General features: G+C 48.3%; 1 protein-coding gene across 1 annotated transcript in view; it reads right to left on the reverse strand.

The window, feature by feature from the left end:
* Positions 1-24615, reverse strand: part of tjap1 (tight junction associated protein 1 (peripheral)) — a 59529-nt gene that overhangs the window by 19282 nt on the left and 15632 nt on the right. The window contains exons 2-6 of the mRNA XM_047029995.1: positions 15470-15657; positions 12541-12600; positions 8761-8953; positions 6426-6454; positions 1226-1387 (exon numbers count right to left, since the gene is read on the reverse strand). Coding sequence (XP_046885951.1) covers positions 1226-1387; positions 6426-6454; positions 8761-8910 — 341 coding nt within the window. The 5' untranslated portion in view covers positions 8911-8953; positions 12541-12600; positions 15470-15657. The remainder of the gene's footprint in view (positions 1-1225; positions 1388-6425; positions 6455-8760; positions 8954-12540; positions 12601-15469; positions 15658-24615) is intronic.

A 24615-nucleotide genomic window follows, 5' to 3' on the forward strand; every position in this document is an offset into this window, starting at 1 on the left:
TCTGATCGTTCCTCGACTCATTACTAGACGGATTATGCACCTTCACCCCCCCCCCCCCCCATCTCAGCAGTGTCTGTCGCACTATTACCACATCCTCAAACCTGCGATTAGCCTCACAAGTGAAGATCAGGAGGAAATTGCACTCCAAAATATATCTGTGAAAAAGTATCTCCAAGCCACCCGAGCTGCTCTTCTACTGAAGCGTTTTGATTTGATATCAAACTCTCCCGTTAACAAGGCTGTAAACGGTGCCATAAACGGTGCAATGTATATTTAACAAGCCACAGGGGTGTGCACAGCTGGGACTGGGCCCGTCTCATCCTCAGATTCAGCTTGACTGACAAGGAGACGCGTCTGAAGAGAAGTTATTGATTTCTTAATCAGATGCTGGGAGGCAGATAGCTGGTGTTTCCCCCAGGGAAAGCAAAACACAAACCGGAATCACTAAAACCTGTTCAAAATGATCGGTTCTTAACAGTGCTCTGAGGTGCAAACGCACAGGTCTGGATTGAATGGGAGACACGTTCCAAACAAGTTTGAAAGGCAACAAAGTACGGTATTTATAATGCGGCCGAGACTGAGTGAGACAAACCAAGCTCCAGTGTGTGGTGAGGACCCTGATGTCGTCAGTCTAACTGGGCCTGACAGCAGCAGTGGGCTGGGGACACCGTCGGGCCCCTGGGCAAATCCTCCCATCCAAGAGACAAAACAGACCAGATGAAAAATAGATGCATCAAAGACAAACAGTGCCTACATCCTGTTGAAGAAACGTAAAGCTTTTTGGGTTAACAATTCTATATTCCCCACAAAACGTCTTCGACTTTGCGCACACACACACACACGTTACATGTTTTATCCATGCGTGTGCACACACCTTGCTATATAAACCAGACCATTCCCCGGAGGCTGACTGAATTAAAGTAACGGCTAGATGCATAATCAGACGGCATAAGCCTTCATTAATTCAACAGCTTTGATCAGATACATTAAAAATAGATTACCGGGGAAGGTATTCATTTCATCTTTCTCTGTTTGAAAAAGCTGGGTGGTGGGAGGGGAAGGACCGAGCTTGGCGCGTTGCATAGAAAAGACGACTATCACAGGGATGTGTTAGAAGACGGCCCGAGTGCACTGTGACGCTGGTCATTCAGAGAGGAAGAAGGGGGGAGGAGCCGGCAGAGGCCGGGGGGGGGGGGGGGGGGGGGGGGGGGGGGGGGGCTCGTACCTGCGGAACTTGTCCCTCATTTTCTCCAGGTCGTCGCGCGTGCGACCCATCTCCGCCTGCATGTAGTGCCGGCTGGTCTCGAACTCCGTCTCCATGGCCTCCATCTTGTGGGTGGTGTGGGAGAGCCGCCGGCGTAGGTCTTCATTCTGCTGCTGCAGGATCCTGGGAGAGCAGGGGGGGAGGGGGGAGGAGGGAGAGAGCAGGGGAGGAGGGGGGGAGAGGGGGGAGAGCAGGGGAGGAGGAGGGGAGAGCAGGGTAGGAGGAGGGGAGAGCAGGGGAGGAGTGGGGAGAGAGCAGGGGAGGAGAGGGGAGAGCAAGGGAGGAGAGGGGAGAGCAGGGGAGAGAGCAGGGGAGAGAGCAGGGGGGGAGAGGGGAGAGAGCAGGGGAGGAGAGGGGAGAGCAGGGGAGAGAGCAGGGGAGGAGAGGGGAGAGAGCAGGGGAGGAGAGGGGAGAGCAGGGGAGAGAGCAGGGGGGGAGAGGGGAGAGCAGGGGAGAGAGCAGGGGAGGAGGGGGAGAGCAGGGGAGGAGAGGGGAGAGCAGGGGAGAGAGCAGGGGAGAGAGCAGGGGAGGAGGAGGGGAGAGCAGGGGAGAGAGCAGGGGAGGAGTGGGGAGAGAGCAGGGGAGGAGAGGGGAGAGCAGGGGAGAGAGCAGGGGAGAGAGCAGGGGGGGAGAGGGGAGAGCAGGGGAGAGAGCAGGGGGGGAGAGGGGAGAGCAGGGGAGAGAGCAGGGGAGGAGGGGGAGAGCAGGGGAGGAGAGGGGAGAGCAGGGGAGAGAGCAGGGGAGAGAGCAGGGGAGAGAGCAGGGGAGGAGGAGGGGAGAAGCAGGGGGGAGAGGGGAGAACAGGGGAGGGGGGGAAAGTGTGGGGGGGTAGAGTGGATGAGATTAATGGACAAGGGGTGGGAGAAAGGAAGAGGCAAAGAGGAGGGAGATGAAGGGAGAGAGAAGGGGAGGAGGATTGGTCAGTCCAGGTGCACAAGGTTGAATAATATATCAACAAGATGACACAGATAGCAGAGTACATTTCCACACACTGTCTTGCTTCAGCCAGAGACTTTGCCCTTGAAAACAAAATACTCCATTGTATAACTATAATGTTACAATAACCAAAAAAAACTAGAGAGTAAAGCTGCAAGTTTGCAGCTAAGCAGGAGAATAAGCGACAAATTGCACCAATGTACAGAGTGGAAGCACTTCCTGGGCGGCCATAATTTATGATTTTCTAGACGCGCGAGTGAACATACATAGTATGTTTGTGTTCTTAAGTGTTTGTGTGGGCTTGTTCCTGCATACACGCAGGGCTGCCAGAGCGGCTGAAAGGGAAGGCGCGTACATGAAAGCAAAAGTGGGCGTCTGTGTGCGTGACCTGTGCTCTTCCGTCTAAAGGATGCCCGCGTCTCAGTCATCCAGCCCAGGGACCTTCAGCCCTCTTCTCTTTCAATCTCCCAGTTCCCCTGTCTATCCCCCCTCCCCCTCCCCCCCCTCCATGTCCCTGTGTCTGTATATATAAAAGGGAGCAGGAAGTATGACGGGTTAGGGACAGCAGCAGCTGCAGAGGGACAAGACAGATTTGTTGACCGTCACCGCCTGGCGTCTGGGATCCTGTCCCCCTCTGGTTTCCCCCCCCTCCTTCTCTGCCTACATTCTGGCTCCCATAAGACTCCTCTTCCCAGGAGACACTGCAGTAAAGGGGGTCTCTTCAGGCACGCGGCAGGGCTTGTGCCACCCGCTGCCGACACATCCGACACATCTGACACGCCACTCGGGGAAGACGCCCTCCGGATAAAAAGGCAGGCAACGGAGGAGGCAGGGAATGCGAGGGCAGGGCGGCAGGTTTAGCAGCGAGCGAGCGACTAAATGCTGCCCATTGACTGCTGCTCCGAGGCTAAGCCTCCCAAGTGGGGTGCGATTAGGCGGCAAGAGCCTGGTAAACGGTCACAACAGGAGGAACGAGGCGGCGTTCGCCCTGCGAGCGTGGCAGTGGGAGGAATCAAATTAGTGCGTCCTCAGCCCCGCCACCGGCCGTCCTCACCATTCAGCCTGCTGAAAATCAATGGGAGTTCTCTCCCCCTCCACCCAACAGCTTGCCGACACTACATCTTTCATTGACGCCACACCTGACACACAAGGAAGGTCGCTTTCACCAGGAGCTGGGGGAAAGGTAGAGAGACAGAGAGACGGTAGGGAAAAAAACCCCACGCGTGTGCAACACCTGCCAACCCCTTAACTCGAGAGTGGAACATGAATGATGCATGGGAACGCTTCATTCTAAAAACGGGATGTCTACCCCTTCATCCTTGTCCATGGCCCGTATTTCACTGACAAGCAAAACATTTCGAAACAAAAGGTCTCTGGCCCAGATGCGGGTGTTGCACAATGTCTTGGGTTTACATAAATGGGTTACCGTGCGTGTGCATCTACAAACATATGTTTGCCAACTGCGAAAACGAGGATAGAAGTGAACATGTGCAGAGAGCCTATTAAAGCCCATTGAGTGGGAGTATAGATAAAGAGGCCAGGCCCACGCTGTCGGTAAAACACAGCGACGACAAGCCTAATCCAACAACACGGCTCCACAAATATAGGCCACCGAGAAGAAACAAGCCGGAATCCAACTGAATTATGGATCGCGTGAGGATGTTTTGCCAAGGCAGCTGTCAATAGACGCATGTTACAGCACAAGGTATAATCGTAGTACTTTATCATTAGCACGTGCCACTCCTGAGATGTCGAGGCATAAAGCATATGCTGGAAATTCCAGGGTGATTAAAGAATGTAGTGGTTGAGTGCATGGTGGTTCTCTCAGTGTACTGGTTTCCTGCCTGCCAAGTTCCTCTCTGACAGTCTTCCCCGTTGAGCGGCTCCACAGGCCGGGGAGGAGGAGGAGGGGTGGTGCGCCAAGGTGCCGGAGAGAGGAAAATAAGTGTGATGACGAGCAAATAGATTCACCCAAGCACTAGGGAAGCCACTGAGAGCCAGATTGGGAAATGCATTTTCAATTGACCTCAAAGACACATTCTCAGAGGTTTGCAGGTTTTACACAAATTTGAGTTTTAGTCCTTTTTACGTCTTAAAAAAGAGGCAATAAGTGTGTGTGTGTTTGTGTGTGCTTGAGCAAGCGAGAAGAATTTGTTTGAGTGATCCGCACGGCTGAGAAAAAGTACCCTGGGCAGTAAAAAGCACTACCCCCTTAACAAATGCACCCCTCAAAACCTTTTCTGTTACGGGATGTTGAAAGAACACTAAACGGGTTGGCCACCCCATTACTGCAGCCATGACATCAGCATTTGTCTCTCCTTGGTGTAGACCCAGAAAGGCAGTCACAATGTGAAACGGAGACAGGAAAAGGTACAGATTGAAAAAAAGAAAAAAGAATGGCTTCACCCTGTCCAGTCAGCCATGAACACAGACAGGCAAGGCAGACGGGGTCTACGGCTGGAGAGGTAAACAAAAGCAAGCGCCGGATGAATCGCAATAAGGAGTTTTGGCTAAGAGGGCAGAGGCCAATCACAGCTCGGTGTGGGCCCTGCAAGGTTTCCGAGGACACGTGGTAAACTCTCTCTGCCAAGACTGCCAGACAACGAGCCTGTTGTGGACGAGTTTTCTGGCTTTGAACCAAGGGAATACAGAGGGACAGGAAGGGAAAGAGAACAGAGGGGGCACGAAAGAAAGCGAAAAAGAGAGGAAGGGAGTCGTGATTGTGAGCAAGTGAAGAGGCTGCCTGTCACTCAATCTAAAGCTTATCCCTTTCATCTCTGAAACTCAAGAGATTTTCTCTGTGGTGTACACCAGGGGTCAACCAGTCAGGATTACTGTACAACTGCACAACAAAGCTCTTTGACCACTGGGCATGTCTAAACGCGGGCACCAACCAAGGCTCGGCCCATGAGGAATTTAACAGTGAGCAGCAATCATTCAAGCTGCTACTTAACTCATGTGGGATGTAGGCAAACAGTCGAGGGGATGACCATCTCTCCACACCCACCACACTCATCACTCAGCATCCAACTCCACTCCCTCCCTCCACACACACACGAGCATCTAGGCCAATCAATGAACTGTCCTGTGCCACAAGCCATCTATCCGGCATAGAGGAGAGAGAGAGAGACAGAGAGAGACAGAGAAGCAGAGAGACAGCAGATGCAGCTGTTACCAAGTCAGCTGCCAGTTGTTCAGTGTTGACACAATATTTACCATTGAACTTTTCACAGCTCACTAACTGACACTACGTGACAACCCCCCATAAAGATGAGGCCAGGCGGTTAGCACTGGCTGCGCTCAATCTACGCTACCACGCAGAGTAGGACACTATATGAGAAGTTAGCTTACAGAACGTGCTCGTCACACTTGATAGATCTGCTAGCAATTAGCCGTGTATTGGGATTCTGGCGGTACAGGAAGTGGAGCGGGGGAGGACCGGGGGGGGGGGGGGGGTTGGGGGGGGGGAGAATGACAGTGGCGGTGCCGTGAGCTCTGGTCTGGGTTACAAATAGCTGCCTGACAGTGGCTCGGGGTCCTGAGAGAGTTGTGGACTGGTGGCGTGCGATCTGTGTGGCACCAGCAGGTGTGCTGTAGCAGGGGCCATGCCGAGCAGGGACCACACCGAGGGGAGGCGAGCCAGGCGTTCACACCGGCTCCCACTCGGTGGTGAGAAGGGAGCGCGACACGGTGAGAGGGAGAGGACTGAATGTGGGGGTGCGAGGAGTAAGAAGGACAGAGTGGCTGGAGAGGGTATCAGCCAGGAGACGTTGGCTTCGGGACAGACGGACAGATGCTAGTGACTGCAGCCTCCTGCTCCTTGTGCACCAGCGATGACGTCACTTGCCTCCCCCTACACCCCAGCCACACGGCACCAACCCAGTCAGGGAGGCACCAGCTGGGCCCGCCTGGCCTGACCTGTGCCTCTGCCGTCCCCAGGCCCCCTCCATCTCACACCTAGCTGATTGAAAGGCCATATGTGTGTCTGGAGCCCTGGCCCTGCTAGGAACAGGGAGCAGCTGTGTGTGTGTGTGTGTGTCTGTGTGTGTGTGTGTGTGTGTAAGGGGGGTGGTGTGCTGGCTTGGCCTGGTCAGCTAATCAAGCCATCGCCCGACCCCAGCCAGACCAAATCTCCTCCAGGCTACTATTCTGTTGCCGAAGCATTCGTGACTTGCAAACACTGGGAGGTGCCAATAAAGCATAAGTATTTAAAAAAGCCACTTACTTGATTCTGTCTGCATCTGATAAGGAGTCCTGCAAACAAAAATGATCAATTTAGTCTCGGCATTGGAATGTCAAGTAGGCGTACCAAGAATATGCTATCGATAATGGCAGCAGCAAAAAATAATATGGTGAAATGATAATCAACTACAGTAGGGGGACTGTCTAATACATTATACATGCTGAGGCAACATTTGAACAAGACAAACTAAATACATAACTAAATTCCTCTTTATTTAGCTTAACAATGTTTAACAATGGCTCTATCTCTAATGTATTAGTTATCAAACTAGGGGTGAGTAGGGGTGGCCAAAGGGCTGCTTATAGCCTTGCAGGGCACATGGGCTATGGGACCATGTTCATGATGTGTCCTCTTAGTGGCACAGGTCAATACTTATTCAGCTCATGGAGCCATGAAATCAATTTGACAGCCTGTCATTCTGGCAACTAAAGAGCAATCATTTCCCACCATGGTTCTTTCTGCTCACCTACGCCACTAGTTAACAGCCCCTGTAGAGAGAACTGTACTAAGGCTATGCAAGAATTAGATCTGGAGGCTAAATGTAATGTAATCACAATAGGATCAAATGTTTCGTTATAGGACCTGTTGCAAGAAGAGTGATCCTGCTGCTATTATCACAGTATGATGATTAGAAATAAAAGTAACAATGGCTCTTATGATCATAGGATAAGAGTCATGACTCAGAGTTTTAAGAACCCCGAGAAAACCTAACTTTAATGGCATTTCTCAGAACAGCTGTCAAAAACGCAACCATGCATCACTGTTGATATTTATTTCCCCCCGAACAAATGTCATTTCTTAATTATAAGAACGATGAATGTCATCCCTATTTTTACAGCCGCGAGTGTCGTAGCTAAGCAACCCGAGGGGTGGAGCCAATCTTCTCCACACTAAACCCATGGGGACGCATGCCATAGAGGGAGGTGGGCGGCCCCCTCCCCCCCTCACCTACCTTGATCTGTGATAAGATAGATAAAGAGCTGGGTGGGGATGCGACTGTCTCCCTGTCTGAATGAGCGGCCTGGGGACTGTATTGGGGGGGCAAAGGTTTATCCATAGTGTGCTTGTGCTGTGCCCGGGGATCCAGCTGGGACGATGGGGGCTGCTGCTGCTGTTGTTGTTGTTGCTGATGGTGGTGGCGGTGGTGGTGGTGGTAATGACCGCCCTGTTGACTCCTGTGTTCCCATTCGGTCTCGCTGCCGCGCCTCGAGTCCCGTCCGCCCCCTACGCTGCTGTAGATGGGGACCTCCGCTTTGGGCCTGGCCCCCTCTCGGTTGGGGCTCGGTCCAGGCCTGTCAGGCTCCAGGTCCGAACTGTCCTTCCTCAGGGGGATGTGCCATGTTTTGGGCCCGCCCTCGCTGCCTCTCCTCGTGGAGCGGTCGGGCGCTGACACCCAGTCGTCCCAGGGTCGCGCCTTCTCCTGCTTCCTCTCTCCTCGGTGTTTGGGTTCCGGAGCCTGAGGTGGGTGGTGGGAACGTGCGTCGGACTGGGGCCCCTTCCGTCTCCTGCCGGAGGCCTCCTGCTGCTTCCCTCCCAGCATCTGAAGGCTGGACGGACTCAGGACCTGGCTGGTGATCTCATCCAGGAAGTGTGAGAACTTGAGCTTTGCCTCCAGTTTCTGGATCTTCCATTTGGGGGGCGTGGAGCCGGGCGAGGCAGAGGAGGAGTTGGAGTTGCTCTTCCTGACGTACTCCTGCCTCCCGGGCGTTTCCCTGTCCAGTGAGACGCTTTGGGGCTTGCGACTGCGGCCTCTCCCTCGGCTCTGGCCCAGCATCTCCGCTGACTTGGTCTTCCGGAGATTCTCAGAGGCTTTGATGCCAAGCTGGTGGGGCTGCTTCAAGATTCCCTTGGGGGGCATTGAAGGTATCTGGTAGGCTTGCAGCGACTCTCTCCTGGGGGCGAGGATCTCCGCCTTCTCCTTGAAGACGAGCGAGCGCTCAAAGCTGCGGCTGGACCGGGCCGGGGAGCTGGTGCGGCTTTCGCGCTGGGATCCTTCGGAGCTGGGAGGGTCTCCCGACAGGGCCAGCAGCACCTCGCTGCGACTCAGGAAGCGGTTCATGAACTGGCGGCCCTTGGGCCTCTGGTTGGCTGTGACTCCCACGGCGATGGCTCCGTGGCTGAAGATGCGAGGCGGGGGCAGGGCGGTGAGGTCCAGGCTGGACAGGCTGGAGACGTCCAGGTCGCTGTCCGACCGTATCGACCAGGAGGAGGAGAACACATTGTCGTCCTGTCCCTCGGGGCTGTCCGGACATTCGGGGCGGTTCTCTGTGAAATGCATTCGCTGGAAAACGGAGGTGTGTTTTGAGAAGCGATTTACCTGGCTGGGGTCAGGCGGGGGGGCGGCGCCGCCAGCGGGCAAGGTGCCCTCGTTGACGTCCTCCCGGAAGACGGGAAGGCTGTGGCGCGTCTCGCGGTGCTGCGGCGGAGCCTTGCGGTACGGCTTCCTGGCCGGGGCAGCGCTCGTCATGTTTGTGCCGCTCGGCGTCCGTTCACGGTCTGTTCAGTTACTCCTGCCGGAAAAACGAGCATTAGAAGTGGTCGAAGCGATGCCAGCACCAGCCCTGAGCCCTGCCCTGTACCAAAAAGCGAGCTGGGAAAATCTCTGTCCGGTTCCCCCCTCTCTCTCTCGCTCTCTCTCTCACTCTACCCCACACACCAGCTCTCTCTTGCTAGCACATTCTCTCTGTCACTTTCTCCCTCACATATTCTCTACTTCCCTGACCCCTCTCTCTCTCTCTCTCTCTCTCTTTCTCTTTCCCCCTAAAGCGACTGCAACAAAAAAGTGGTTTGAATCAATAAGCTTTGATGAGACCAGTGGCAGTAGGCAGCCTGCTGCAGTTGATCAGCACTGGAGGGGGAGGGAGAGAGGAAGTGATGCAGGGATATTTGGGATGCCACTTCGAATGAACATCAGCCACATGTCAATTGACAGCAATGTGATGTGGAGGGGATTTTCAAAAAATCCTCACAGAAGAGCAGCTTCTCCGTATGCACATGTATGAGATGGAGATGGAACGGCGGTATTTGTAATTGGATGGGCGTGTATGTGGGAGGGAGTGAGTGAGAGACAAAGAGTGCGCGTGAAGAAGAGAAAGAGAGAGGAAAATCTGAGCCTGCCCTCAAGCCAGCTATTGATTACACGCAGACGCATGTTTCCAATAGAGCAACTCTTAAACTACACTTCCACTGAGTGGCAGCATTGATTTTAGAGGGCCAAGTTTAGAGTGTGAAAAATAGGCAAATAGGAAAAAATCTAATCTCAAGCTAAGCCTAGGAACAAATCCAAATGTAAAGACGGCTACATGCTCTGAGAGACACAGGGCATGCACGCACGCACGCAAGAGACGGAAATGAAACCAGGCTAAACAGGAGAAGGGCCTTGTCACTACACTAGGTCCTGATCGATGACTAGGGTGATGCTGAGTCATTCTTCCGTGGATCTGATTGCTCAAAGAGAAGGGTGGAGGAACTTCAGAAGCATCATCCTCCCTGCCAGTAAGGATAAGGAAACCTGAGTGTATGAGCCCCAGATGAACCTCATCCAGCCCTCTGGGGTGAGAGAGGCCGTCCTGCTCCAGTCCAAAGCACTAAGCGACATTCAACCCGATGAACCCGTCTTTTATTCGGACTTATCTGGCACCACATGAAATGGTGAGACAGATGTTGGACGAGAGGAGACCTCCCCTGGGCGTCCTGAGAGGGATGGAACTCTGAGATGAATGGAGAGGCAGTGGTCACAGTGGAGTCAGGAGACTCCCTGGTCATTCCAATTAGAGGGCTGGATCAGTCTCTTGCCTCCATTCAGAAGCGAGTGCACATGATGCCTCGGGGGGGGGGGGGTCAATTTGGCCCACCGCCATCGATGTCTAACGCTTCCTGTGTCACATATATGACCCAACCTTGGCCTAGGTCCCCTTCTGTGCCCCAGCTCTCTCTTACACACACACACACACTCTCTCTCTCTCTCTCTCTCTCCTCTCTCTTTGGTGACGCTAATGTTGCTATTTTTAACTCCTCCCTCCATGACTGGTACAATGGGGAGATAAAAGGAGGAACTGGCTGTGATGTCACAATGGAACAGCGATAAAAGGTTGATGGCCCTCTCTGGGACTCTGGCTTGTGCCGTGGATGGTGGTGAGGGGGCACGTGGTTCAAACAAGAGCGAGTGATCGTGACGTCAACCAATGGAGCGTGCCCACTGCCCATCTCCATCTGCCTCCTATTTAGCCTCTTGGCATCGTCACGATGGGAAGGAGTTGGAGATACGGTGGAGGACCAGATTCAACGTTTTATCAGATGATGCCAGCCATCCTTCGACTCCCTCTCAAGAGTATCCCACTAAGACGCTAATGCATTGTTTAGTCAGTGACTCAGTCGCCAGTTACATTCATGAATTCCAATTAGATTTTTTCTTAAAGACACGGGGAGCTGTAGAATCGTGTTTTTCTATCAAGGCAGACAAAAATGAATTGAGACAGCGATGTTTTGTCTGACGTCTTGCTGTCTTTACTTGACATCTGACTGTGACAGTGACTCCAGCAGTGGCTTTGCCTACATCTCCCAGTCACCCCCAGGAGGATAGAGGTAGGCTAATGCGTGGCACTGGGAAGGCACCCTATTTGTTCCCCATTACAAAAATAGGCAGATCAATCAAGCCACACATGGACCTGTGTGTGCCCGACTGTAAGGGAGGACGTGTGGAGCTCTTTAGAATCGTTAGGAACGGTTAGGAGAAGCCAATTAAGGCTAGGTTCCAGTCACCTCCTCTACAAAAACAGTGTTTGCAGCTGTGTTGCTGCATCTCTCAGGAATGGTCATTACTTTAAAAAGAAAAGGAAAAAAAAATCACGTTTTGATTGCAGGCTTTTCCACACTCTCAACAAAGGAGGTCTGGGGCGTGTCAAGCTGGCAAGCTGTCATGGAAGGACTGGCAAATGCATGGTCATTCTTTCTCTCCCTTTTGAGGAGAGAGGAGAGAGAAATTGCTTTTTCAATTGCAATGAGCAACCTGAACTGTTAAATGTCCCTATTAAATAAATGAACCTGCTATTATTCCTTCAGAGCAGTTTGTTGCACGTCAGTGTGCAGTGTGCGTATCTCACAGTACATCTAAGCAGGCTCTTTCAACGGCCTGACAAGTCACCCTGACTGACTACTCAAGCTGTGACATGGAAGATCAAGACTGGCTATAAAGTCTTCATATCATATTTACGGAGGCATCAATATATGAATCAGAGCTAAAGCAGAGCCCGTGAATGAGCTGGAACGGCAGGCAGAGAATGTGACATCACGGCATCTGGAACTTCACAGAACTGGAGTGTGAATGTGTCTCCGGCATCATGCTGCATGTGAACAAGCCATGGGGGGGTTCTGGCTAAATGAGCGCGTTAGTTCATCAGTGGAGAAACGAATGATCAGGTGTTTGTCTCGATGCCGAGGAATGACGTTCGTTGAATCAGATGAAGGTGTGCTGCTCGGCCGTCTCATTAGAGAGAAGCAGAAGGGAACATCTCCCAATGGGACAGCTTGTCAGGGTTGGGGACTTGGGGCCAGATTAACAGTAGCACACGGTGGCTGGTCACTAACAGACACCTTGCTGTGTGAAGATGAACTCAACTGTCAACATCACTCACTTTTTTTTTTTACCTTGATGGCACAGATGATAGTTGACTGAATCCCTTGGGCAAGGGAGGAAACTGCAATTTATAAGTCTTACGAAATAAACCCATCATCATCCAACTCATTTATCTTCCTCTTGCGGATAATAAAAGCCCAAGCACCGTCCTCTCACTGGGAGTACAATCTTGTAATACCTGAATTGTGTCTTTCATCACACAACACAGCCCACTTCTGATGCTGAATACATCTAGGGCCTTCTGCCCCTCCTTTGCCGTCATTACATAGACAATGGAGCTTCGCAGGGGATGTATTCTGTTGAGTTCTGCTCCTAGCTGTGTACTTTCACCAATTACCAGCATTTCTGAATGATAATAAGATTAGCGAAACATCACTGTGGTAATGGCGTGTCTATACAAAAACATAGCAATGCTAATGCATTCTAGTTGCATCCACAAAACAGGTAGAAGAGTGACCATACCCAAAGTTCCGAGGTGTTCCAGCAATGTCCTCATCCACGGGTCGTCAGGTTATTGACACTCTGGAAAACAAGAGAGGTGTAGGTGGGTTGAGATTAACAGCAGGAAAACACGTGCTGCTGTGCACTTGGTGATTCTCTGCGTGGAACACCAAGGGCTTAGTGCTGCTCTGGATGTCACATATGACCCATGTCACCTGAGACCCCAACACTCTCTGTGTATGTGATTAGCACAAGCTTCATAGGCCTCGCTCACCTAATGGTGTCTGCGGGGATGTGCCTGACATCTCGCACAATAACAGCAGGTCTGAAAAAGCAGGTCACTGGAAAAACGGAGTTTGCCAAAGCTTTTTTGCGTAGGGGTGTGAGATCCACTGTAAGTTTCCACACTCGGCACCTGTCTCTTAGGAACTTTGTCATTGCCGTAAGTTTGATAATTTGACAATTATGAAAAGCGACAGTATACAATGCGACGGAAGCATATTTATTCTGTTTTAAAATCGACATGCTGCACAACTTACCCCCTCGGTGTCTGACACCCATGGGGTGACTCGAGGTATATGATATCTGCATCTTCTTAATGCGAACACCAATGAGACGCCAAATTTACATAGTTTGGTGCCAAACGCAGTTTTCAAGTTGCCAGCATGACATTTCCCACTGCATCCTCTGTTCTCTGGGAGAGTGTTTATCTGCCTTGAGCTCATGCCATACAATATTTATTCAGTGTAAAAGTGGTCTCTTTTTTTTGCAGTGTTCAGGGCCTTCTGCTGTGGATAAGCAAACCTTGCAGGATGATGTGGTAGAGAATAACAAATGTGACGGCCTGTGGCCTCCAGCCATGCATGACAGTCAGCTGGTTGTGCTTTAGATCCCAGCCACACACGCGCACGCACACGCACACACACACACGAGAAACCGGGCCCTAGAGTTACACACTCTCCATCCGCCCCTCCACCCACCACAATAGACCCCATGGGTTATGGGAGACAGCCAGGCCATGAAACTCATTAAAAAACAACATGTTCAAATCAATTCTCCCAGTGCCAAGGCTGGGCGGCAGGGGTTAATAACGATCTGTGGATCACAGAGAGTTAACAGAGCTGCTTCTAAAAGGGTATATTTAGCTATATTTAATATCCAACCCAACTCCAGCCATGTCGATAACAGCCATGGAAATAATGAATGGGGAAATATTGTCTCCTGCTCTGAGGTGAAGATATAAGCTCTTCGGATGATAGTCCTATAGCTCCTTTAATCGAACTTCTGCACGCTGCATCACTTGGCAGCTTACAGCCCAATACTGCTGCTTCAGGAGATGTCACCTATGGCCCCTTTAATAAAGTTACAGTCAAGTAATAAGGTGTGATCGCCCAGTGTGTAAATGTGAGGAAATCGGCCTGCTGTGTCAGAGGTCACATGCACTTTGCAATCCTTACTTCGAGTGGCGCAGGGAGTGGAGATCACCGAGTTTACATTTTAAACCAGAGCATAGTTCTACTACTCCTGTACAGGACCACTATTTCAATCAGAGACCTTTTACAAGTCCCACTGACAGTTTTTTTTTTTTACATGTACACAAATGTGTTCTTTTCCATGGACTTATTAACTGAATGAAAATAGACCACCTTAAAAAAAAACGGCTTAAAATTCACACTCAACCAAAATGAGGACGTAAAAAAAAAACATTACATCGCATTTAAAAGGTGTAGGGATAAAGGTGAAGCTCTTAATACTCCATGCCCCTTCTGCCATTTAATTCTGCTTTTGTGGCTTGAGCTCAAAAACAGTGTAACTACCACTGGCTTCCTCACTGTTAAGGGCACACCCTGTATAGAGTTAAGTCCCAAGTGTCCCTCAGCACTACGTAAAATGACTTTGTAAAAGCACCAAAGTTGTTTAATTGATTGATAGTGCTGACATTTTGAGGGCCAGAATTACAAAATCACAACCAATTAGGGAAGCAGTTGGCGGCGGTTCTGGAACATGAAAGGCTTTAAGACAGGCGGCCAGAGCACTACAGCTGTTGCTCAGGTAAGGTCACCTGATTTGGTCCAATAAAGAAACAACATAAACCCAGCCTAGCGAGAGCTGTTTGCAGAAAGCTCTCGAATTGAGCAAATGTTTCCACTGAGGGGAACTAAGGTCGCTCCATTATTAACAAGCACCTGGACTGGGCTTGTGCCATGGAGAGGCTATGGTTGGGCTTGTTTGGGCTAAGCCTGAATAATTTAGAACAGGCAGAAAACGGCCATGGTTCACATAGCCTAACCAAAAGAGTGGAAGAGAGAGAGAAGTTATTATATTCCAGGGACGCTGGAGGACAGGGGGTTGGGTGCGCACACACACATGCACACCACACACAGATAATGAATAATACAAATAATAATAACCTTAGTCATTATGTTCCACTCAGGGTGTTGACATGGTGAGTGGCTCTATTCTGCCATCGGGGACCAGGCAAAGTCTGGCTCCCACAGCAGGATAGACATTTGCAGCAAGAACACTGGTATAACCGGCTTTCATTCACACTGCCGGGAGCACGTTACATTGTGCTGTCCTCTTGTATCAATTAATTAATGATCAAGTTCAACAAGGTTCTCGTATAAAGAAATCTCCCATGAGGGACGTGGTAAAGAACACCAAACTGAACCCACAGTTTGGCCAGGTTGCACTTGAGCAAAGGCATTGAGTATAAGACCACAGTAACAATAGTATTGGCAGATGAGAGACCTGTATCTGCAGTGAAAAAGAAAAGAAAAACAAGAGGTGCATGTGCACGGCCCTCCATGTATTGGCTCGGTCTGTACAGCCATGTATGAAAGATTAAGTCACAGCACAGAGGGAAAAAAGTAGGATACGGCAATTTCGGAATAACTTCCACAAGTGTCTGTGTGGGATGTGAAAAGAGTGTGAATGAAGCGCTCCTCACCTCCACAGTGTAGACTGCCAGCTCCAGAGTCATCGCCCGGAGTGAGTGTGTGTGCCTCTTGCTGGCGAGAAACTCAATCCAGCAGCAGTCGCGGCGGCAGCAGCCCAATCTCCCTAATCTTCCTCACCCCTCCTCCTCTTCGTCCTCCTACCTCTCTTGGCATGTGAACCTTCCGGGCCACTGATGACCTGAAACAGAAGCAGGTGGATGGAAAAACACAGCCTGCATGGATACTTCTGAGCGCTGTCAGTCACCACGGGAGGACTACGAGGCCCAGGGTGCACTGCACGCTTGTCAGGGTGCACATGGATCCCGTTTCATTCTCCACTCTGTATCTTCACCACAGTCTTCAGGCTGTGTGTGTGTGTGTGTGTGTGTGTGTGTGTGTGTGTGTGTGTGTGTGTGTGTGTGTGAGTAGGTATACAAAAAAAAACTGGCACCGTGCCACCTTGGCATTGCCACTCATTTGATGAGCCTGATGGGGATGTTCTGAGCGGTTTAATCACTGTGTTTAACTCAGGAAAATAACGTACAATAGCCTACACACTAGTTAAAGAAGAAGACTGTTGACAAAAAGGGATCTTGTTTTTCTTTCACCAATTCAGAGAATATTTTGTTTCAATGTCTACACTAACACAAGCCTGGTTCTAACCGGACCCTCATACATTTCAGAGTCTGGGCTCACACCATTGACAAGCGTTAACTTCATTGAAGGCGGGTTCTCTGTTGAAGTTTAAAACTATTGGGTCTGCCTAGAGCCACTCTGGATCTGCCAGAACCAATCGCTAGCGTTCGCCTTAGCCATCTCCTTCACCAGTGTTGCCACATTGGGCGGGTTCCCGCCCAATTGGGCTGCTTTTGATAATGCTGGGCGGGGCAAAATAGCCTTGGGCGGTTTGATCAAATTTGGGCGGGTTTTGTTACAATTGGGCGCTTTTTTTAAAGACTGAAAACATTCAAACAAACTATTTGATTGGCATGTGTTACATCCGCTACTTTCAAACCTCCCCGGCAAATGTTGGGGAGATTTGATTCTTCCATCTATTAGCCAGTAAGCTAATTGGCTTGTTCAGTGACTGTAGGGACAAAATCATTTGGAGTGGGGCTTTGGAATCCATGGATACTGCGATATCAACAATACTGTAAATTCTAGCAATTCATTTTTGTGTTTGTGTATAAGGGATAGAGAGGAACAATCGCGAAGGGGAGAGAACAATCGGAACAAATACAGGAGGCCTAGTAGTGTTTCTGTGCTTGTTGAAAAAAAAAATAGAGAGCTATATACATTTTAAATAGGTTGGATTTTGGAGTTTAATTGTGGCTTAATCTAGCGTTACATGTCATGGCAGAATGTCATTACTTTATTGTGTTGAGCTAAAAACTTCAGGTGTAATGTTTTTTTCTCATTCTGCTCTTAGTGATCTGTAAATTTAATCTCCGTTTTTGCAGATTAAAGCTTTGAATGTTTGTGGCGTATTTTCTATTGAACATGTCATGGTTTTACACGGCTTTCTGGAAAAGTAAGGATTTTGGCGGTTTTTTATAGAAGTGGGCGGGTTTTAAATTGTTATTGGGCGGAAAACTGTCAATCTAATCTGGCAACACTGCCACTGACGGAGCAAGCTGGAAAATCAAACGAACCCTGTAGGGATCAAAGATTGTTCTTTCTCCGGCTTTAACTTCTGGATATTCGGCAGCGTTGCCACAATGGACCGAATGGCTTTGCTCGCATCTTTCTCCACCTCCATTACGGAACTACAACTCAAACTAGCGCACGACATCAACGTCAACGTTCTCAGCCACTCCCTCTGTTCGCTGATTCGACTGGTAAAACGTTTACCAGAGACATCTGACGAATATACCTCAAGCCCAGACGCAGTACAGAAGCAAAATGAAAATTGAGCGTAGGTACGTAGGAGGGCAAAGCCAGGCTACACTAACACAGCCTTCAGTAAAACGTGTTCTCCGGAAAACATTCTAAATGTCAAGAGTTCTAAAGCAGCACAAATTCAGATCTTCACCTGCTTTTGAATGCTTGAATAACACAGATGTCACAATATTTCTCAACTTTTGCAGAAAAATAAAGCCTTGGGATAGCTGTTTGATACTAGTGATGCGCAGTACTCCAATTATTAGTTTCAGTATACAAACAAGTCTACCTGGATGTATAACCACTTTACAAACTCGGATTGCAAAGCTAACCGAAATTTCAAAACAAAGCCAAGTGATATGACCTTGCATTGCAGAACTTTCTCATGCTCTTTTTCTACAAGCAGATAGACGATCGTGGCTCTTTTAATATAGTCGTGGACACTTTGTTGTCACCGCAGATAAGCCTGTTGGTTGAGGGCGTAAACTCATTCATTCAGAAGTGAGGTCACCGCAGTCAGTTGCCATGCCAGAGTGGGACTAATACCTCTCAGTCTAATAGCAAACAGCCAACCCAGTTCCATTTCCTGTCCCTCGTGTAATGAAGGCTTACATGGGATATACTGGGATTTGGCACCTTACATTGATGTATGGCAGTGACATTTCTGACAGAAAACACTGAACTCCTTTGTTTTGTTTCTTTTCACTGGAGAAGAAAGCCAGATAGGGAATGGGACTAACAAACAGCCAGCCCTGAAATCCCCATATGTCCATTACATAGCTGCTTTGACCAATCAGAGCAATTGACCTGTGGAGACAAGCTCAGTGACCTGACTGAAAAGTATCACAAGATACTTTACTGTATGAGGACACCAGACAAACAGGTAAACCATTGTCCTGGTAGGCTTGTGTGGCAAAATAAGATAGGCTCCATCTTTCACAATACGCTGCTGTAGAAGATCAATATTGTATGGGCTACGAAACTGCCACAACGACCTCAAAGATTCTTTTCTGAGTGTTGTAACAAAGAAAAATTTATAAATAAATTCCACAGTGTCGAAAATCCATTCGCGTCATTGCAGTGTTATAGGCCACAGCATCAAGCAAATAGACATCATTTTTATTTTGATTCATTGCCAAGTTGTGGAGGGCAGAAGTAGGCCTAGATGGTGACTGCAAAGTCATTTTACTCTAGAACCACTTGCCTTTGGCTCTAAGAGAGTCAATACAATCACAATAATTTACTAAGAGAATGTTACGGCTGTTTGTAGAGCAGCATTAGAAACATTAGTTTTAAGACATTACGGTGCACTCTGCTGCCCTCCCCTTTATGTGAAAGGTAAATGGATCACACTCAAATCACCATGCACAGGGTAGTGGGGGAAAAGGCCTGTATAATGTACTTTATGTGGGGGAGTGACAAAGAAATCTGCTAATCCTTTTAAAGCATTAACAGTCAAACTGTGACCACTGACAGAAAGAGAGGATCTAGTCAAGGCTTAATGCTTTGTATGAGACATGGAAGAAAATCGTATTTTGTGGACCGATATAGATTAGTCCAGCTTTGGAAATCACATATTTTTGCCCAGAGATTATTTTTGAGGGCGATAACGTACATACCACATGATCTCACCGTTGTCACCTGACCCTGATGACACAGGATCTCTCCTCGCTTCGTGCTAGTGACATCACACGTAATCCCATCACTGTCTCTCCACTCCAGCAGTGTGTGGCACAACCCAGAGACACACACACACACACAAGTGCGAACAAGCCTTAACTGTCCCATGGCATGAACACTTTATGAGGTTATTTAAAATGTATATGATTTCCCCTAGCCTGCCTTTGGTCCCCCAGTGGCTAGAAATGTTGCTAGGTGTAAACCAAGCCCTGGGTATTCTTCTCCGCCTTTGAGAAAATGAAAGCTCAAATGCTGCGATCTTAAAAACGTTCCCCTTATGTTGTCATAAGGGGAAAGGTTACCTCCCCTTTCTCTGCTTTGCCCGCACAAAGAATTTGGCCCACCAATGATAAAATAGCTTGTAGTGGCTGTAATTCTGCACCACAGCTGAATTCGGGAAATAGACTTCAGATACAGTATTAGGGGACCACTAAGGCCTATATAAAGGCATCCAAAAGCAGCATGCCATGGGACCTTTAACAAGAAGTGGACCCGGATACCCACACACACACACCGAGGGCCTTGACAGGGAGTGGACACAAACACACCCTTTGCCAGAAGTGACTGTGTCCACACATACAATGGGACCACTGTTCCCCTGCCAGGGCGCAGGGCAGCAGTAAGTCATGAAGGCCTGGGGCTAAGGAGCACTAAGAGAGAGGTCAGGAAGACGGGACGAGAGAAGGAGTGACCTGTCCATCATGTTGGGTCTAGGAGCTGTCAGCTCGATGCGTGTGAGACTCCTCACTCTACAGACAGGCCTCCTGTTACCCCCCGGGGCATATGGCAGCAGGCAGCCGCCGCCTGCTCACACAATACAGGCTGGGGACTGGCTGGCTGGCTAGCAGGCTGGCTTTCCATGTGAAATCCTCTCTCTTTAGGTCAATGCCCAACTTTCTCTGCTGTAAAATATGCTTCTGCATCGATTGCGAGCCATGCAGTTAATAAAGCATGTGCAGAAATATTCATCGCCGCCGCCATGTTCGAAACATTACCTGGAAACATTAATTCGACTTCAAATCTATAATCGCAATCATTTGCACTTTGCTGAAATGGAAAATTACTTTTATAAAAACCTCTGACAAGAACAATGAATCGAGCTTGGCTTACAGGGGAAAACGATTACCAGTCGCTGACAGGTGTGTTTAATTACTGCAGTGTTGATATCGTTTGGAGGAAACTTTAATCCAGTTCTGCTTTGAACTGTTCCCATAAAGCTCTTATTCTGTGCAATGGTAATTATTTTTCCCCAGCCTATTCCCCTCTCATTTGATAAGACTCTCGACTAACAATGTACAATCAACAGGTGTCCAACAAGCACAACACAAACACATTCAGAGGACAATATTTAGGATAAAGATAGTTAGCCTGTTTAGTAATTTTCAGTTTTTCTTCAACTAGGAACAACAAAAAACTGGTGAAACATGCCGGGTTTGTGGAGAAAATATTTCAAGTAATGCTGTGAATTGCACTGACGCTGCATACAAATCCATCCTGGATTGATCAGATATTTTTATAGTGAGCAACTTTCAAATTAAATTTCAACATCACAGGTCTTTGAGCCTGTATGATGTACTTTGTTTATTTTCTATTCGTTTTTTACAGCCCAGATGTAGTCACTTCAAGGTATAACATAGAAATGTTCTTGAACGACTTAATTAACAAACCGTAAGCAGTACAAAAGAAGAAAGGATATTAGACCTTCATCCTCTGTTTAGACCTGATCTTGGACAAATCAAATCAATCCACTGGAAAGCAGAGCAAACTTGGCCCTAACAAAAAAACTTGAAGAGAGCCTTTATCTAGTGCTCTATCAATACTAACCCAAGACACAATTCTCTGAGGCAACACTGCGAAAATGTCTGAGGATTTTACCCCTAGCACAACAGACACTATAATGCAGCTTGCTTATTTCAAAGACCAGCCCGCATTAGATGACAATTTTCCTGCCAATAGGATTGAGTTGGCACACGCACAAGCCATAGTCATTTCAATATTCAGCTCAGGAATCCACTCATTCACTTACCACTGATTCTGTTCAAATTCATTTGTGACAATGTAAGCGTTTCTTTTCGATTACAGTTGAAGGTTGGCTGGAATCTTGAAAGCAACCACTCCAAACAGACAGTTTAACAAGTCCAGAAGCAGTCTGGAGTGCTCAGCAGAAGGCGTCTGTTTCATCTCATCAACGTATCAGCCCCTCTAATCACGAATAAAAGCTTGGACGATATCCACTCGATACAAAGTTGCAGATTGAAATCCAAATTATTGTCCTGTCATTGGCATGCAGAAAGACTTGACCATTCTGTCAATAGAGACAGGGGGTGTTGCAGGCCACGAAGTGGATACGTGATTGGCTCAATGCGTGGTGTATTCCTGCCCACACCACTAAGGCAGTCATCACGCACAACCCCAACATTACATTTCAGCATATTTCTTCATTTTTCACTTGAATTAATGAAGTAGGCCTTTGTTGGAGGCTTTTAACCAGAGGTTTGAACAGATTTCGGTGTGAGAGTGAGACAAACACTTCGTTCCACACTAGCAGTTTAGCCTCATATATCAGTGCAAGTCTGGCAGAAGCCTCAGTGAATCCTAGAGCTGCATTGGTCCAGTTGCTCCAACCGCTTCTTCCATTTGCTTCTTCTCTGCTCATTATTTTTAATGAGAATGTGGGATTCGTCACCAGCAGGCACCTGTAGAGCTAGCACACACTCACACGAGTGATGAGCACTTGACCTTGGGATGAGGGATTAACAATTATCACACGGGGGCGATCTACCAGTCAGGCTCGGAGACAGCTGAATTATTGAGAATCCCTTCCGTAAAAGGCCAACGAGGGTCTGGAGGAGCTGTGATTGAGGAAAGGTGGAGGACATCACTCACGACTAAATCTGGCTGCCTTTTTCTCTGACCGTCTACTTGTTTTCAGGTCAGAACCCGCCAAACTTCTCATCCAGAGCCATAACTCAAAAAGGCTGAAAAGAGACTCAATTGACCTAAATTGCGGCTTTGGGCAAATGCTGAAAGCCATGGTAGAAAAAAAGAAAGAAAGAAAAAAGTTCCTGCTTAAACTAACCACCACAGAAGGCTATGGCGGTGGTGGACACAGACAGGGCAGGGCAGACAAGCAGTCCTCTGGGGGCCTCAGCAGCCGCCCTAGCAAAGCAGCCATGAGGGCCCTAATTAGCCTGGCTGTCCCTCCTCCTCCTCCTCTCAACCCCACAGTCCTGACCGTCCCCATATGTCTCTGTGGCCTGCTACGGAAGAGGAGCACAAACAACTCGGACACACAGAGGGTAATCTCCATGAGCCCATCATGTAAATGTGACCCTCAGGTTTTATGACAGCTAATACTTTTTTTTTTTTTTTGGCGAGCAAGGCCCTGATTAAATTAGCAATCCCTTCGGTTCATCTTTCCCTGGCGGCTGGTCTCCTCTGGGCTGTGTCTCCGTAGACAGCTTCTGTTCTGAAGCACAGTAGCTCAGAGACAGCCATAAAGACACTGACACTAGTCAATACCCTATGTGAGAATAATCTACCTCATATTACTGACAGATATGACTACTAGTAGGTGCGTATAACTGTGTAGCCATGGAAACACTGACAGAAAAATACTACCAAGAGGTGTTAGGCTTTTACATTTACATTTAGTCATTTAGCAGACGCTCTTATCCAGAGCGACTTACAGTAAGTACAGGGACATTCCCCCGAGGCAAGTAGGGTGAAGTGCCTTGCCCAAGGACACAACGTCATGTGGCACAGCCGGGAATCGAACTGGCGACCTTCTGATTACTAGCCCGACTCCCTCACCGTTTAGCCACCTGACACCTGACTTTTAGGTGAGCCCATCTCTAAATTGAGCCTAGTATTACTTAACTTGAGTCACGCACAGTGTTCTGGATACAAATCCATTAAGCCACAGGGAAACATATAAACTCTGGGAGCAGCATCAGTTTGAAATACAAAATAATGAGGTTTTAGGCCAGACACCACAGGTTAATAGGGTATTTTTTTTTACTAATAGATATCCCCATTAAACTTCCCAAGTTGATTACTTATATTAAGACAATGTTTTTTTGCATTACAAGTTTTCTGAATATTTAATGTAGATATGCAAATTATATGCAAATGAGGCGCAATATACTTAAATATGCGCACATTTCCAGAACTGAAATCTGAACATTGGTTAAAGCTAGGTAAACACTTTTAGTGTCCTTTGTTGATACTTTTAATACAAAGTTTTTTACAGAGGACATTTTTGATATCTCTTTTTATCACTTCAGAAATCAGAAAATACTCTCAACACTCATAAAAACGCGATTTTCGCCACTTTTTTCAAATAAAATGGCCGATAAATCAGACTATGAAATATTTATAAACAAACCCTTCTGTAAACTCCTAGACAAAGTAAATAGGAATTTAAATAGAAAGTTTGATCTATGTAAGTACTACAGAAGTGGAGATTTCACGCTCAGAGCATGAGAAAAAACTCATTTTGAGAAAACGGCCTTTAAAAGATGTGTTGTAAATTTTTATACAAATGTATTTCAAAGCACTATTTACAGACAAAATATCTCATCAAAACCTTAGCAACCACAACAGACAACATCCCAAACACATTAAAACTAAAAATTGAACCAGCATTGGCCTTTAACTGAACAGAACTATAGTCAAACACACGCACCCGCACAGACACACACTGCGACCAGAACTGCCACACTGGTTTGGTGGTTGTCGCATTTATATTTATTTGTTAGCATTTATGTCTGCAGCCTAGCTTTCCATGCCAGCTTCATATGTTGGACCCTCATCCCTTTCTTGCTGATGCCTTTTCACTTTTTTTGCAGTGCTCAGACACTTGCGCCTGTGCTTCATGCTGGTGGTGTAAGCCTCAGCTTTGGATATTCTGAACCGATCAGTTTCCCTCATGGCGTTAACTGTCACAACTGTGCTCTGAAGCCACAACCTCTCCATTACATTTAGCATGGCAGAGGCACCTTCATTAAAAGTGGAGATGGCCATACTGGCTGCTGCCTCAACCCTGCTTTTACCCACAAAAACCGTTTTTGGACACCGTGCCCATATAACAGAGTTGAGGCACTCATTTGCATTTTGAGTGCCTCCATGCTGCATTCGCTGCAGCAGGCTGTCACTTGACATCCGGTGGTAGACTGGTATAAGCTGCTTTCCCACCTCACGGGTTAAATAGTTCCCAGCATGCTGCTTGTGGCTACCAGGTGATTCCCCGTTCTCCTCTGCCTTCCTGTACCAACACCAGGAGGGATTGCACCTGGTGTGCAAGGGGTTATCATCTGTGGACATACAGTGGAGGAGACTTGCCCATATTGCTGCCTTCATCCCGTCTACTGAACCCTGGTTATTTATAATTGCCCCCCTGTAATAATTTTGCAAACTTTTGCATTTTTTTGCAGTTAGCTTTCCCAAACCCTTTCCTCCTAACTTTCCCTGTGCACTCAGCTTTCTTAGAGCTGTCCCCATTCGCTTGTGAGCATGATTGATACATTCTAATTTAACAATGTCATGCCCAGGGTATGGGTTCAGTGCAACCACCTCCCTAAATGCTGCACTATCC

Source organism: Hypomesus transpacificus, chromosome 11, assembly GCF_021917145.1.
Source record: "Hypomesus transpacificus isolate Combined female chromosome 11, fHypTra1, whole genome shotgun sequence".
Classification (NCBI taxonomy): Eukaryota; Metazoa; Chordata; class Actinopteri; order Osmeriformes; family Osmeridae; genus Hypomesus; species Hypomesus transpacificus.